The 17,641-nt window shown below is 45.1% G+C and overlaps 1 protein-coding gene across 1 annotated transcript in view; it reads left to right on the top strand.

Moving 5' to 3' along the window:
- ema (C-type lectin domain containing ema) overlaps nt 1-17,641 on the top strand; it is a 198,941-nt gene that overhangs the window by 115,322 nt on the left and 65,978 nt on the right. The window contains 2 exon segments of the mRNA XM_069308827.1: nt 7,950-8,122; nt 11,621-11,782. Coding sequence (XP_069164928.1) covers nt 7,950-8,122; nt 11,621-11,782 — 335 coding nt within the window.

Here is a 17,641-nt window from a genome sequence, read left to right as displayed (position 1 = left end):
GTCCCCTAGCATTACTGGAAACGAGCATGACATCACACATCGCTGCGCCACTGTGCAGCTTCCCCCTCTCAGGGAGGGGGAAGGGGGGAGTCCCAGACCCCCGTGCTGGCCATTCACACCCCAGTTCTGAGGCTGGTGCTATAGGCAGAGGTCGAACAGGGTCCTGGCTGCGTGTTACTTGGTAATTGTTCCTGGGCCTATTCGGGCCTGTGTCGCTTTGGGTCGGCGGTTCGGCCAGTTGTATCGCCATTGTGTTCGAGGAGTGAGCAGCGAACACCTCCCAGGTAAGTCCCTATGGTTTTCATCTGTGGGTAGGTAGCTCCGAGGAGCTAACAGGGCTCCCCCCCAGAAAACCATCGTTGAATGCAATGAAACCCCATTTTCTGGGTGAGTCCCGGAGGCTCCCCTGCAGCCCTCCCTTTCCCCGGTCGGTGGTTTTTCACGTGTTTTTGATATCCAGCCTCAGAACTGGGGTGTGGATAGCTGGCATGGGGGTCTGGGGCTTCCCCCCTCACAGGGAGGAGGGAGCTGCGCAGACAGCAGTGCGACAATTTGTGACGTCATGCTCGTTTGCTTGTTTCTGTTTGGGGAGTTCTATCCATTAATGATTGGGAGCATTCTATGTCTGCCATCGACCGGCACAGGCGCCCAGAAAGGTAGGCACCCCAAAACATACCCCTATTCTGGTGAAATTATTGCTACCGAAAGCCGAACGAGTGGACAGAACTCCCCAAACAAAATTATCAAACTAGCATGACGTCATCACGTCGCCGCGCCACCGTCTGCGCAACCTCCCCTCCCCAAGAGGGGGAAGGTGGAGCTCCAGACCCTCCATGCTGGCGATCCAACTGGCAGTTCTTGGCTAATAATGGTATTACTGGCTGGTTGAGTGCCTCTGGCTCCGGTTTTTGTTTCAGTTCTGTGCCTTGTGGTGTGGACTGTCTCTACCGGTGGGGTGTGAGCCAGGAGTAAGATTCCACAGTACTCGGGCTGCATGTGCCTAGGGCTTTCTTCCCTAGGTGCCCTGTAAGTACTGCCCTTGGGGCTTGGGGGCCAAATTCCACAAGTCGCCTTGGGTTCTACCTCCGCTGTGTCCTTTACTGCTCGGTACTGGGCCGCCCTTGGAGTTGGCTGGGGTTTTGTTGCCCTGGTTTGTCTCTGGGTAGGTGGTAGTTTTCGTCACTGGTAGGGGCGCGGGGTACTGCACAGCTAGTTTTCACCATTAACAGCGGCCGGCTCTGTTCCGCCTGGGTACGTTGTCCTCTTGCGGGATTTTTCTATTGTTTTTTGTTTTTGCCTGGTGGGGGGTCTGCCTTTACTATGGTCCCCCTTTCCTGTTCTAGGCGATTTTCTTTTGAATTCTTCTGTTGGCGGTACTCCTTGCTTGGCCCCCGTGAGTGGACACGTCCCGGGGGTACAGCTTTAGCAGTTTGTTGGTAGATTTGGGCGCCGGTTCGCGGTACCCTGCCTGGGCTTCCCTTAGCGTGTACCCTAGGCTAAGGGCCCTGGGAAACCCCACGGGGCTCCGTGGTCCTCTAGGTGTGTCCCCGGAGTCCCCCTCGCGTCCTGCGAATTTGACGGTTGATCTGTCCCCTTGTCTCAGGGTGACACTCACCTGTTGTGCCTCCGCCATGCTGCCTGTTGGGTCCTTGTTCTTGTGACCCGGAGTCGTCCGATGATTGTTGTCAGTACGCGCTCTCCTTCACCCAGGCCACTGGTCTTGATAATCGGGTGCAGGCGGCTGCGGCGTTGCTTGCTGGGTGTAGGTTGCTGCAACGCTCTTGGTTGTTTGCAGCCCCGGATGCCCCGAGGCTGCCTCGTTTTGGTGGTTGGGGTCTGGACTTGGGGGTGGGGGTCGCTTCAACTCTGGCTCCTTCCGCTTCTTGTTCTTCCCCTTCTGTTCTACTCACTTCCTCCCTTGCTTCCTGCTCCGAACCATAGGCGGGTTTCGGGGTTGGGGTAGGGTCTGCATGGTTGGGTTGAGACTTGGGCGGTCTCAGGGGTTTTCCTCTTCCAGGGTGGCGGCGGAGGCATTCGAGTCGGTTCCTCCAGCCGTGCCGTATGGGTCTGACCAGTGGGCTCCCTTCATTAGTGTTTGCACGGCTGCCCCGGCTTTTCCTTGTTAACACTTTCGCGCTCTCGGCGCTCAAAAAAAAACAATACCCCAGATGCTTTCGGCACTTCGCGCGCCTACGCGGTAAGACCGAAAAAGTGTACACTCTTTTGACTGTCCTGACAATAATTGAAGGCGCACGTATTTAAATTTGGTATCACTGTGTTCGCAATGAAATTGTCTATAAGAGCATACCTATAAAATGCCGCCCAAGCATAAGGAGTATCAACACCAAATAAAAAACTATGCAGATCACTCGCCGAGAGCGCCAAACAGCAACAAAATGTTTCCACTCTCTTAATGGTTGCGAAGCCTACAGTTGTCCTACATCGCTAATTTTGGTATCATTGGAATCGCAATAAAATTCTCTACACGGACATATGCGTATGAATGTTTAATATAGGTAATTGCCCACCCGCAAGAGTGTGTGAAGTGGAGAGTAGTTAGCCGCGAGCGCACTGGCGAAAACACAGGGGGGAAATCATGCTTGGAAAGTTTATACATTTATACGTTTCCTGACCCTACTTTTCTATGTACGTATTTCTTTTTTATATCAATGTGTTCGCAATAAAATTTTCTATAAGATGAACTGTATAACATTTGTACAAAGCATGTGTAAGAGAAGCGCCAAATATAGAACCACGTCGCTCAGTATGTGTTCGCGGCAGAAACGAACGCATTGTTTTCGTTCGTTTGATGTTTGTCATGTTTATACTTGTTGAAACATTTTATAATTTGTATGACAGTGATCGCAGTAAAATTCCCTACACAGACATATACATAACACATACAAATATTTCCCACGTGTTGGATATATCAACGGCTAAAGGGAACCCACTGCCACACGCTCGCCACACCCCCAAACATACTTTGTGTATTTTTTTTTTTACTCATAGAAGTTTGTGATATAATATTCATTCTGGTACCAAAACATTCGCAAATAAATTCTCTACAAAACAAAAGTATCCCCATCCATTTCGGTTAAAAAATGGAATTTATAGAAATATTTTTTCGATGGACGAGAAAAGTAGGCTGTTATGCGGAATCGTAAGAGAAAACGGCGACGAGTTATCTCTAATCTAAAGCGCGAAAGTGTTAAGCTGGGGCTTTGGGGGTGCGGCTCGGCCCTGGGTCATGCCGTTGAGGTTCCCGGGGTTAGGGAGGGGTTGCCTGGGGGGCCTCGGCCCCATTTGCCCCTCTTGGGTCTTTGTACCTTTGTTGTGGGGCTGGCAGTTCCTCAGTGGGGTTGTTCCTTCCCTCTGTGTTCCTGTTGTTTTCGGGTATACCCCTCCCTGGGTTCGGTTCCGTGTTCCTTCGGGTTCATCGGTCCCGTCGTTCCTGGGGGTGTGTTTCACCCCCTTTTCCTTACCCTTTTCGCTCTTATCTCGCGATGCTGTTCAAAAAAAAAAAAAAAAGTGTTCAGGTAAGGTACATCCGTACAAGGTGTGGAACAAACTTTGATGGATTTATATATTGACCTAGTACATAGTGCCTAAACCGCTTCGTATCGTTGTCCCTGCATGTTCCTTGGTCAGGGGTGCTTGTCGTGGTTCTCGTTGGTTCGCAAGTCTCTTCGTACCTTCCAATATTATTGGAACGTCTGTTGATTTTCAATGTGGTTTCCCTCTGGTCTTTTGTCGGCCTTGTTGGTTCCCTTCCATCATCTGTTTTCTTTTGCTTCGTTTTCGCCTTGTTTTGTTTTCGCGTCGTCTCTACTTCCAGTTTCAACGTTCTTTGTCTTCATTCCGCACACCTTCCTGGTGTTTGTACAATGTCTGTATGTTGTATGTACGATTTGTGTGTCCGCCTAGTGTACAAGCCACGCCTCCCGGTGGACGGATGGTGCGTTTCGTACCTCGTGTGCGTTTTGTTTACGGGCGGTATGCTCATGTGTTCGCGTCGTTTCTCGTGGTTTTCTATGGCTTCTTGCTCGTTTCTCCCTCCAGTCATGGCCCTCTGGATGCTGAGGGTGTTTTGGATTTATATCTGGGGGTGTCACTTTGTTCTTCCTCTGCTTCTTGGTGTGGGATGGTTTGGCATGGCGCCGCCTCCTCCCCCTCTGTACTGCTTCGTCTTCTGCAGGGCGCGCACCTCTGGCCATATTTCTCCTTCGACTTCACATTTTATTCAGGTAACGGTACATACTATGCCTACTGCCTCGAGTATGCATGGCTTTCGGGCACACCTTTAGCGCTGTTCCTAGTATGTTACTTGGCTCGCCTGTGTTGTGGCATGGTCGTGTGTCTGCTCTGCAGGTGAGGTTGTCTTGCCTGACGCTTCTGTCAGCCATGGGCTGGTTCTCACTTTTGGTGGGGTGCTTGCCTAGTTGTGCTTGCGGGGGTTGAGCTCTGGCTCTTGGGCCCCGCCTCTCCTGTCAGTTGACGGTTGTGCAGTTTCCTGAGCCTTCTGGGCTCTGTCTTCATGTTTGCTCCTGTGGGTGGCGTCTGCCTCCTCCGCATGGCATTTTGGTGCTTTTGGCTTCCTTTCCCCTCTGACATTAATCGGGTTCTTTTTAGTGTCTGTGGCTCCTTTGGGTGCTCACTTCCTCCTGTGTCCTCTTGTGCGTACGAACATACGGACATAAGTACAGTGGACCTGCGGAGGGCCTATTGGCCCGTGCGAGGCAGCTACTGTTTCTTACCATCCATTCCCACTCACATATATGTCCAACCTGCCCTTGCACCAGTTACGTGGTAATTGGTTCCGCGCATCACCGGGCGTGTTACCGTGCCGGTCATTCCTCCGGTCTTTCCTGTTTCTGCGCTTATCCCTTTTATGCCCATTGTTTCGTGCCCACAATGTGCTGCAAGGGTGGCGTGTGCTACTATCCCAGTTTCTATTGTTTCATGGAGATTGGTCAATAAACACAAACACTAAGGAACTCCTTATCTTTTGTTGTGTATACAGTGGTTGCGGGTGATATTTTGGTGGGCAATGGTGCGGGTTGGGCACACTGAGTGTCGGTACGGTGTCTCGCATGTCTGTTCTAGACCACACTTGCAGGTAGACTAGTTATTATTCGCTACTCTGCTGGTTATATGTTGGTCGACGCCTCACAGTTCTCCAAAGGTTGGCAGGAATTTTCCTTGGAAGTACGGAACAGTTTGAGTTCCATCGTTGGTACTTCGTAGAGCTTTGCTAATCTAGTTAGGCTCATGCGTTTGGAGCGAGTATCTTCTTGGGATACTCTACTCACTTCGCCACCCTTGTTCACTGTTCCATCCTTGTTTACTCTTCCCCGCTTGGCGGGATTGCGTCGATGGCTCCTGACTTGGGTGTTTGGTGTGGTGTTTGATCGCCTTGCATGTGTCTTAGTGCCTTTTTTGACCATCTTTTGTTCTTTGTTGTCCTGTGGGGCTCTGCCCCGCGTGCTTTTGTTTTCGTTGTCGACCCCTGGGTCTTTTCCCTGTCTGGACACTTTCCTTGCCTATCTTCGGTGCCTGACTGCACCCTGCTGTCCGTAAGGTCCCTCAGGTATGTACGCGCTCCTCTACACATTTTGTGGTTGGTCGTGTGCGTTACTTCCTGGCCGCTCCTTGGGCCGTATTCATGGTTTTCCTTACCTATTTCCGTTTTTCCTCCCCCATGCTACACGTTTTTGTGTATCTGAGTCAGTGCTTCTTGATTATCCTGTTTGGTGCTCCGATCTGTCCATGTTCCGCGTCCTGCTTTTGGACTTCTCCGGTGTTCCGTTTTGGTACCGAGTTCCTACGATTTCTGTGTGGTTTTCTGCAGGCTTCGGGTTGCGCTGTCTGTGGGGGGTGTAGACTTTTCGGTCTGCCACTCCTGCCTTCCTGGTTCCTTTTCTTGGAACCGGGTTTGCTGGGTTCCGGTCCTGGTTTCGGTTTTTCTTTGTTCCTTTTCCGGACTGGGTGTGTTTGCTTTCCTGCTGTTCTCGTCCTGGGTAGTTCTCTTGGATGCCTCAGGGATGCATGCATCATTCTTCCCTGCTGGAGCTGGTTATGTTGCTCCTTTGGGTTGCGGGGTCGCTGTTTTTAGATTCGCGTTTTGCGCTTTTGATCATGGTGTTCGTTTCTCGTCGTTTGTGTTGGCACAGGTGGGTTTGTTATTGGTCTCCCACCTGTGTGTTTCGTCTCGGGGGAGGTGTGTGGTTTTCCTATCACTGCGAAGGGCCCTTCGGTCTTTGATAGGGTTGGCTTGTCTTCCCTTCAGGGTTGTTCTGGGACCATTGTCTGGGATTGTCCTGTCACCTCATGTTGGGTAGTGCTGGCAGAGCCACTCCTGCTTGCGTTTAGTGTTGCAGTTCCTTCTGCTCCATTCCACTTGCTGTCATGGGCATTGTTCCCCTCTGGCCTGCTCTTGAGTTTTGGTGGCGTCCTGGTCGTTGGCCTGGGTGGTCTTTTTCTTCTCGTTTTGATCTTTGTTTTGTCTCTGGTTTTGGTTGTTCAGTTAGGACGTGTGGTATCCGCCTCCTGGTTCCTTCTCTGTTTTACTTATCTTTGGTGAGGTAGCTCCGAGGAGCCGACGGGGCTCCCCCCAGAAAACCAGCATTGAATGTAATGAAACGCCATTTTCTGGGTGAGTCCCGGAGGCTCCCTGGCATCCCTCCCTCCCTCCAGTCGGCGGCGTTTTTCGTGTATTTTGACATCCAGCCGAAGAACTGCCAGTTGGATCGCCGGCGTGAAGGGTCTGGGGCTCCTCCTTCCCCCTCTCTGGGAGGGGGGGGTTGCGCAGACGGTGGCGCGGCAACGTGATGACGTCATGCTAGTTTGATAATTATGTCTGTCCACTCGTTCGGCTTTCGGTAGCAATAATTTCACCAGAATAGGGGTTTGTTTTGGGGCGCCTACCTTTCTGGGTGCCTGTCCCAGTCGATGGCAGACATAGAATGCTCCCAATCACAAGGGGGTTTCTATAGGCCATTGCTCCTCGTGCCTCTCTGAGGGGGCCAGGTTCTGGCTCGTGGTCCCCGGTAGGCAAGAACTCCTAGCACTTTAACTGATGCCAGAAAGTTGTACATATCCATTCAGACTGGATAGCTCCGGGGAGCCTCCGGGACTCACCCAGAAAATGGAGTTTCATTACATTCAACGTTGGTTTTTTGGACATTGATGAAAGTAACACACATTTTAACATTGGTCAATTTTTTATATGATATAAAACAAAATAGAGCATAATAGCATACTTATTATTATTTGTGGTATTATGTATTACTCACCAATGCTATAAAAGCACCAGCTGCATATCCTGCTGCTATATATTATAGCTGCTGCTATAATTAAGAACAGTAGTGTAAAATGCTTCACATACAAGGACCTTATTATGTTCATAAGAGAGAGAGAGAGAGAGAGACAGAGTTAGCTGCTTATAAAGGGAAAAGGACAAAGCGAAGTGTAGGTGGGGGTGAGGCCATGTGTGATGAATTAAGTATATTTTAGAAAACATATTTTTCGAGTAGTAATTTATTAAGTGGCAATAAAATGCTGAAATTTCTTTGATTCTGTTCAATAGTTATTGTAGCATTTGATAACTGCAGATTCTTCGCACTTTCTTCTGTCACTTTGTGGACACTTCTTACTACTATTCTTCTTCTTCTTTGAGTGTCGGACAGGTGATTGCGTCTCTTTATTATTGCATTATCCCTTAGTTCCAGTTAATGGGAGCTGTTCTCCTTATCAAACAAAACATTCTTCTTAAAAAATTTGTCTAAAATCAATTTCTGAAAATATTTTAATAAAAGTTTCATGATGCTGAAGCCAATAAATTGGATATTTGTTAAATATTTTTAAGTTTTTTTTTACATAATTCAAATATTTTTTGCTTCCGGGCTCTAAATATGTGTGGTTTAAGGGTTAAAATGGAGTCTTGTCTGCAGATTCACGGGTGCGTGTGGCTACTCTCGAAATGGCCATCTTGGTGCTAAAGCAGTTAATTGGTGTTGGGTCGAGCAGTCGCAGAAAACACACAAGCTGTCTTCGTGACCACCACTTGGCATCACTAGAAGGTGCCCGGGAAGAGGCCACACTTATGCTCAGAAATTTTTACAAAGTAAGTTCAATATTCTGTTATGTAATCTCTAGGAAACAAGTACTGTATTCAGTATGTATTTTTCCATCTCTAAATTCCATATGCTATTTATTCTTTAGCTAGATAACATTTATTAAAGTTTATCTATGAAAAGTTTTTGTACTTTTTTCATGGAAACGATTTAGAATGATTTTTCATTGACTCATTTTTGTTGTCAGCTATACCTGTGTCACTTCCTTTACATCATTCAGTTTTGTCTGTTGTCGCTAATCTTCATCACTTGTAGGGGCTTGTGGTTGGTTCCAGTAGAACAATGTTTGAGGTACAAGTTCTGTAATACTGATTGCTTCTGTGAGAATGGCTCTTAATGTGCTTCCTCTCCAGTTTGAAGACAGTCTATACTCCTTCCTGAGGTGTTTTCATCAGGGCTTACAAACTGCCCTTTCACCACAAGCCCCAGTGGTGTAGTGGGTGGAAGGGAGGGCCACCTGCAGGTGTTTCACCCAAGGTTCGAGAGATTTTTCTTTGTATCATGTGGGTGACAGGTTTTATAATTTCTGAACACTTCAAGGTTGAACTTGGCACAAAACTTCACCATGCTAACTAGGATGATGCTGTGGGAGCTTCAGCTTGAGGCATCCAGGTCTTGATGCACCACAACAAATGGCTCATTTGGGCTCCCATTGCTTGAGCATTCTTGATGGACAAGGGTTGCATGTTGGTGATGCCTGGTATGATGTTCAGCTTCTTAGCCAGTTGAAATCCCAGCTTACCTTACTCGAGACCTTCTTTAGTTGGGTTTAGAGTGGTACTTTACTACCTTTTTTTACTGGAGGCTGCAGCTGCGGCCACCTGTCCGAGTTTCATGGCTTGAAAGCCTATTGAGTATTGCTGGGACCCTGCTGCTCATGGGCAGGCTCAGTCATATTTGTTTGGTCTTTTCACCGTCACATTTGGGTTTGGTACTAATGTGGGGTTTTCTACTTTGCTTTCCCAACTGCAATGTGTACACCGTCACCAATGTACATATGGCAGATGCTTCACGAAGCTGTCAGAATCCAGCAGAAAAAATATGAAAGCAAGTGTACAGGGCCTGGGAGCACAGTCGAGTTAGTCCTTGATGGTCTCTTCTCAGACTAGCCTCACCTGGTCCTGATCCATGTTGGTCGTGGGAATCTCCTCAATGCTTGACACACTTCAAGGGCTTCTAGGGTCCTCGTTACATTTATAGTTTTTTGAATAGGCACCTCGGTGTTGAAGACACCTGGGGCTGAAGGATTAAGTAATGTAATGGCAGTATTCAGAAGTAGTTCAACACAAACACCGCATAATGCTTAACATTAGTTTATTTACAAACTTAACCACTAATACAATGGGTGCTTGATTTACTTTAGATTGGTGTCAGCAAGGCTATTATTGCATTAGCGAGACTCTTGATGTCTGACTAATAAATTCTGATCCACTCGTGGAAAAACACCTAACTTGACACAATTGACAGCCAATCACTAACACGGCAAACGTAACTTGACGGTGTGCAAAGGGTCACAGGAGTTCCAACAGAATACTTGGGCAACGATGATGCACAGTAAATCAACAATGGCACTGTCAATGGAACAAGCAATAATCATTCACAATAATTATGTCACACAATAAGTAAATGTGTGGTGTATGTGAAGCTCACATTCACAGACGAGTGTAATGTGATACCACACAGATGAACACGCATACACCGTCAGGTGTCTTGGTCTCCACCTATTGGCAGTGGCTTATGCTGTTTGGCGTTTCTACAAGTCACAGAGTGTGGTAGTTGCATTCATTGCATAAGCAGTGAGGTGGTGGTTAGCTGTGGCTCCCAGTGTGCACCACACATCACTAGTGTTGCCTTCTGACCCCTCGACACCCAGTAGGGCCGTCATTGTTGTGATTAGACAATGTCAGGAATGTGAAGGTGAGGACTGTGGTTGACCGCTAATATCAATAGAGACACTTAATAAAGAAACAAGATCTTGTACTTACAGGTATGGCTACCTCTCCCATTCACTCACTCATGCACATTCATGCAAGACCTCATAGGTGACCTGACAGCTGGGTTTGCTCATTAAGATGTGAGAACACTGATGACAGGCTTTCCCAACACGACCGTACTTGACATTGCGGTGTACTTGCTGGAGGGTGTGCTGTATGCCTAACAAACACCCCCCCTCCCCATTGACACTGGCACGTGTATAAAGGTGTGATGGGCGGTGACGTCATGTAGTACAGTGAGGCAGAGCGAGTGGCGGCTGGCTACACGCTCTGGACTGAGTGGCAGCAGCGGCTACAGTTATATTGTACCATGCAGGTACACAGTGGTAAAGTCACACACAGTTTACTTAGGCGGCAGCACTTGGTTCACCCTTGACCACTGAGTTACCCACAGACAATCTCATTCTCACAGATGTTACCTGATACCAGTCTGTTTCGCTCTGGTGATTCACAAACTTTTGTCACTCTAGAAGATTTCTAAACAATATATTCACGGTCGCGATTCTGGACGAGCACTGGTATATTGAGCAGAACGCAGAGTTTAACTTGACGGTGAGGAATGGATGGTGTTCTGTCTGTTGGCCAATAGACAATCACGAAGGACACGTCAACCACGTATGAAGTTCCTCACGAGAATAATCTTGCAAAGGGTTGCACGCTTCCTCGGGGCACAAACACCTGGTCTACAAAAGTGACCTATGGCGTTGCAGCAAAGATGTCGGAACAGTGATATTGATCCTTATGTGATGGACAGAAGAGTGACGTCATGACCACTCCACGACTACGTCACTGTTGTTGTTGTTTGATGCGCCGGTTGAGATTGACCCCAGAGGTTAGAGCTTATCTCGCCTTGCTGGTGTCCCCTCTCTCATCCCCTGGCACTTTTGTTGTGTACTTACTGACACTCTGGCATGAATGCTTAGTTACTCTTTATCTAATTTCCCCTTGGGCATACGGCAGCCTCTGCATGATGCAAGTATTCCTGAATATGTGGGCATCATGGGGACACCCGACATGACAGTTTCCATCCAGGGTTAAAAGAGATAGGCTTTGTGCACTGCAATGAGTCATTCAAGTCAGCTGTGGGAAAATCTTGAGAGACCATACTCTCACAACTAGATATTTTCATTTGTTTAGATTACCCTTGAAAAATTACTTTTCTATTGGGTGGTGATTACATGCTCTACTAGTTCTTAAGAGCAGTTGGTTGTTGCTCTTTTTTTGGTCAAACTATAGGGAATAAACTATTATTAGTGTGTTCCATGCTATTGTATTCAGTCTTGTAGCAGTATAGTCCTCTCCCCATCAGTTTGGTTCTTCCTGTTGGGTGGCAAAGTCAAAATTTCTAAACATTAACTTGAGATTTGATGAATATAGTATTTATATAGCACCTAAGAAAAATTCTTGATCAATTAAGCATCTTGTATATTTGTAGTGTTGTCAATGCTTTAGAAATTTTGAAAATAAATAATCACATTATTATTCTATCTGAAGAGTGAAGAAATTTTCCTGGACATGTTCGAGGATGAGTGGCACGAGATGCACCGGAAGCCCTTGAATGTGGAGTACCTGCTTCAGGATGCATCGGTGCTGCTGCCCCCAGCAGGCACGCCGCTCACTGGCATAGACTTCAATAAAAGATTGCCCTGTGGAGAGGTATGTTTTAAGTTTATAACAGTAAATGAATTAGGACTTATGGAAACAATTTAAATAGAACCAATTGACCATTAACTTTGACCAGTTTTCGAAATATTACAGTGGGCATCTGTTTCCCAGCATAATCCTTTCTCTGGTCATGATTATATGCAGAACCCTCTATGATTTGGCACAAATCATAAAGAGGGTTATATATATATATATATATATATATATATATATATATATATATATATATATATATATATATATATATATATATATATATATATATATATAATTGTATATATATATATAATATACATATATACATACACTTGATCATATTCTACAAAACTAAGAAGACTTCTGAACTCCTTATCAAAAATAGCCCGAAGCCGACGGAGAACCCTCTACAGCAGTCAAGCGTTGTATACATGTACACTTGGCCCCACGAAAGATGTAACCTTCAATCGAAGTACATAGGTATGACGTCGACCAAGCTGACGAGGCATTTGACATGTCATCTTCAATCCGGTGCCCCCAGGAATCATATGAGACAAGCCCATGACATCACCCTAACAAGAGAAATCTTGAACAAAAATACCTTTATAATAGACAAAACCCAAGATGCAAGAAGATTACAAATTCTTGAAGCAATTCATATAAGAATAGAACAACCTACCATGAACACCCAAATCATGGAACTATTTACTCTACCCACCATGAGAGTAAGGACAAGACCAGAACATAACGATGCCAACACAGAAAACACTGTTCAACATAACAGGCCAATTACACCTGATTAATCTTTGTATGTAGATAGAAGCTGCCTCGTATGGGCCAACAGGCCTTCCGCAGTTACCTTTATTCTTATGTGCTTCATCCCCCATTTATCCCTTATGTATCCCCCATGTTTTTATCTTTATTGTCTTATCACCTAACCCAGTGCGGGTATAAATCAACCAGTTCTGAAAATTCTTTTCACTTGAGAATGAACCATGGAGGTTCGAAACGTTGTGCAAATTGTATAAATAAGTTTAATACATTCTATAGTAATTCACTTTTTTCTTCACCTTGAAATTACGAAAATGAGTTTTGGAGAACTCCTCTTTCAGCTAAGCCCTGATGCTAAGAAAATAGTTAGAGGGATAGAAGCCCTAAATCAGAAGATAGTAAATACAGAATATGCGGTCATATTCAATGAGACATGTTTAAAAGACAACCTGCTGAGAGTATACACTCATATATATATATAAAATATTATTATTATTATTATTAAAAAATATGACCGAAAAAGTAAGATTAATAATTCTGACACGAATTTTCTCAATATTTCTTATGTTTATTTTCACTGTCTATGGTAATTGAAAAATCAATTCTCCAAAATTCATTTTTATTTCTATTCTGACGCAAAACTTGAACACGTTTCGTAATAACTTATTACATTTTCAAAGACTTTAGTTTACACACACACAACTATAACCTGCAAACACTAAACAGAGTTCTACTATGCTATAATTTAAACGGCTTTCATTTTATATACCTGCATTTGGGTGAGGTGATATGTTACAACAGTTTTGGATGAGGTGAAAACAAACTTTCAACACAAGACAGAAAACGAAACAATGGGTATAATATTGGGTAAGTTAAAGGGAAGAATGGAAGTAACTGCAGAGGGCCTATTAGCCCATATTTCTTGATGCTTCTATATTGGTGCGGAGTCTTGAAGTGGGTAGAATATAGTTGTGCGTTAATTGGCTGTTGATTGCTGGTGTTGACTTCTTGATGTGTAGTGCCTCGCAGATATCAAGCCGCCTGCTATCGCTGTATCTATCGATGATTTCCGTGTTTTTTGTTAAGACTTCTCTGGTGATGGTCTGGTTGTGGGAAGAGATTGTGTGTTCCTTAATGGAGCCCTGTTGCTTATGCATCGTTAATCACCTGGAAAGAGATGTTGTTGTCTTGCCTATATACTGAGTTTTTTGAGGCTTACAGTCCCCAAGTGGGCATTTGAAGGCATAGACGACATTGGTCTCTTAAAGCATTCTGCTTTGTGTCTGGAGAGTTTCTCATGAGTAGGTTGGCCGTTTTCTTGGTTTTATAGTAAATCGTCAATTGTATCTTCTGATTTTTGTCTGTATGGATAACGTTTCTATTAACAATATCTTTCAGGACCCTTTCCTCCGTTTTATGAGCTGTGGAAAAGAAGTTCCTGTAAAATAGTCTAATAGGGGGTACAGGTGTTGTGTTAGTTCTCTTCAGAGGTTGCATGGCGTTTCACCTTCCTTCTTATGATGTCTTCAACGAAACCATTGGAGAAGCCGTTGTTGACTAGGACCTGCCTTACCCTACAGAGTTCTTCATCGACTTGCTTCCATCCTGAGCTGTGGCTGAGAGCACGGTCGACATAAGCGTTAACAACACTCCTCTTGTACCTGTCTGGGCAGTCAACTGTTGGCATTGAGGCACATTCCTATGTTTGTTTCCTTAGTGTAGACTGCAGTGTGGAAACCTCCGCTCCTTTCCATGACTGTTACATCTAGAAAGGGCAGCTTCCCATCCTTCTCCATCTTGTAAGTGAAGCGCAACACGGGATTCCGCTCAAATGCCTCCTTCAGCTCCTGCAGATGTCTAACATCAGGTCTAACACAACACCTGTACCCCCTATTAGACTATTTTACAGGAACTTCTTTTCCACAGCTCATAAAACGGAGGAAAGGGTCCTGAAAGATATTGTTAATAGAAACGTTATCCATACAGACAAAAATCAGAAGATACAATTGACGATTTACTATAAAACCAGGAAAACGGCCAACCTACTCATGAGAAACTCCAGACACAAAGCAGAATGCTTTAAGAGACCAATGTCGTCTATGCCTTCAAATGCCCACTTGGGGACTGTAAGCCTCAAAGAACTCAGTATATAGGCAAGACAACAACATCTCTTTCCAGGTGATTAACGATGCATAAGCAACAGGGCTCCATTAAGGAACACACAATCTCTTCCCACAACCAGACCATCACCAGAGAAGTCTTAACGAAAAACACGGAAATCATCGATAGATACAGCGATAGCAGGCGGCTTGATATCTGCGAGGCACTACACATTAAGAAGTCAACACCAGCAATCAACAGTCAATTAATGCACAACTATATTCTACCCATTTCAAGACTCCGCACCAATATAGAAGCATCAAGAAATATGGGCCAATAGGCCCTTTGCATTTACTTCCATGCTTCCCCTTTAAATTTACCCAATATTACCCAATATTTCGTGTTCTATCTTGTGTTGAAAGTTTTTCACCTCATCCAAAACTGTTGTAGCATATCACCTCACCCAAATGCAAGTATATAAAATGAAAAGCCGTTTGAATTATAGCATAGTAGAACTCTGTTTAGTGTTTGCAGGTTATAGTTGTGTGTGTGTGTAATCTAAAGTCTTTGAAAATGTAATAAGTTATTACGAAACGCGTTCAAGTGTCGCGTCAGACTAGAAATAAAAATAAATTTTGGAGAATGGATTTTTCAATTACCATAGACAGTGAAAAGAAACATAAGAAATATTGAGAAAATTTGTGTTAGAATTATTAATCTTTCTTTTTCGGTCATATTTAATAATATAAATATATATATAGGGGGGTACCACCACTGGTGCAATTATAGGGACCCACAGCCTCAGAGAAGGGAACACAGAGCATTCAGGGAAAAACTTGCCATTTAACTCTGAATACGAAAGAGTGTTCGCTTCTCCTACCACCCCCCTTTTTTTTATATTATGGTGTACACTTTATTATGCAAGGTTATACAGTTACATATCTGATTTTATACAAAAAATGAACATTAAGAGGATACAAGAAAAAGTTCGCTTCCTAGAGGCTGTAGATTTCCTCGAACTCCTATGACGCCGGGCAGGAACCGAGGATGCAGCGGGCATTCCCCCTCTAGATCGCGACACTGAGGTGCTGAAAGAGAAAACTTGCCACTCTAGGGTATCTTGTGGTGTCAATGAGCTTGGAACCAAGATCCTTAAGAAACCTTCTTGCACTCTCACCCCATGGGCCTAGCGTCTCACACCCAATTGGAACGAAGTTGTACCGTTGATCTAATTGCCTGTACTTGACTGACTTTTGTTTTTCTCTGTGTGTCGCTGCGGCTCCTGCTGTGCCGGCAGAGAGGGTAATGTATGTCGTTGCCAGGTATACACAAGTATAGTCCCATGCCAACTGCCTGCCACCCTTCCACGGACGCAGTGTGATTCCGTCTGGTCGGTCGGCAAAGCTTAACAGAGTCACGGTTCAGTAGGTTGCGGGGGGCTCTCTCCGCTGGACACTGAGCAGAGGCAAGGCTTCTTTTAATGATGTCGTTGACTTCGTTGTGTCTAGTGTGCCAACCACCCGATTTTCCACAGTGCAGACCATGCAATCCATATTCGTCGGCATCTGCCTCGCCGCAAATACACCTGTGAACAGTGTGGATAGGCGCAACAAGGCGGAGAGCGACTGCAATACGGAGCTCCTGCGGATCAAGACGTGTGCCTGTCGCAGACATGGGGACTGCCAGAAGGAAGTCCCCTGCATGGGGAGCCTGCACAGCTGTGAGGCGTGCACGATCACTGGGGGTCGTTGCTGCCTCCAGCAAAGCTGTGGCTTCTTTGTCTACAATGGGGTTGTCCCAACTGGATTGTTTCTTGGCTTTCGGCATGGCTGGTCTGAGTGCTGGGTCTGTCATGGCATCCCATTTCGTGTCGCATTCCGTGTAGTAGGGGTCCTGTATTCCCGCTACATCACTCAAGGTGTCAGGTAGAATTTCCTTAACCAGGTCATCTGATGCTGAGGAGGAAGACAGGAAGGCTGGGACAGCAATTTGGGTGGCGGTGTGGACACCCGAGCCTGACAGGAAGAGTGGCTTGTTTCCACTGGCATTCATTGAGGGAGAAGTTTATGTATGTATGAATGTATGTATGAATGTATGTGTATGTATGTATGTATTTATATATGTATTTATATATGTATATATGTGTGTGTGTGTAATTACCTAAGTGTAATTACCTAAGTGTAGTTACAGGATGAGAGCTACGCTCGTGGTGTCCCGTCTTCCCAGCACTCTTTGTCATATAACGCTTTGAAACTACGTTTCAAAGCGTTAAGTTTTGAAGTGTGTGTGTGTGTGTGTGTGTGTGTGTGTATATATATATATATATATATATATATATGTCGTACCTAGTAGCCAGAACTCACTTCTCAGCCTACTATTCAAGGCCCGATTTGCCTAATAAGCCAAGTTTTCCTGAATTAATATATTTACTATAATTTTTTTCTTATGAAATGATAAAGCAACCCTTTTCTCTATGTATGAGGTCAATTTTTTTTTATTGGAGTTAAAATTAACGTAGATATATGACCGAACCTAACCAACCCTACCTAACCTAACCTAACCTATATTTATAGGTAAGGTTAGGTTAGGTAGCCAAAAAAAGCTAGGTTAGGTTAGGTTAGGTAGGTTAGGTAGACGAAAAAACATTAATTCATGAAAACTTGGCTTCTTAGGCAAATCGGGCCTTGAATAGTAGGCTGAGAAGTGCGTTCTGGCTATTAGGTAGGACATATATATATATATATATATATATATATATATATATATATATATGCAAACAAGCCTGAATGGTCCCCAGGACTATATACAACTGAAAACTCACACCCCAGAAGTGACTCGAACCCATACTCCCACAACTGGTATGTACAGGGACGCCTTAATCCACTTGACCATCACGACCGGACAAAAGGAAGTGATAGCCGAGGCTATTTGAACCACTTCCCCGCCGGCACTCGGATGGTAATCTTGGGCATAGCATTTTATCAAATCACCTCATTCTTTGGG

Source organism: Procambarus clarkii, chromosome 63 (assembly GCF_040958095.1).
Source record: "Procambarus clarkii isolate CNS0578487 chromosome 63, FALCON_Pclarkii_2.0, whole genome shotgun sequence".
Classification (NCBI taxonomy): domain Eukaryota; kingdom Metazoa; phylum Arthropoda; class Malacostraca; order Decapoda; family Cambaridae; genus Procambarus; species Procambarus clarkii.
This window is presented reverse-complemented; position numbering and strand designations above follow the sequence as displayed.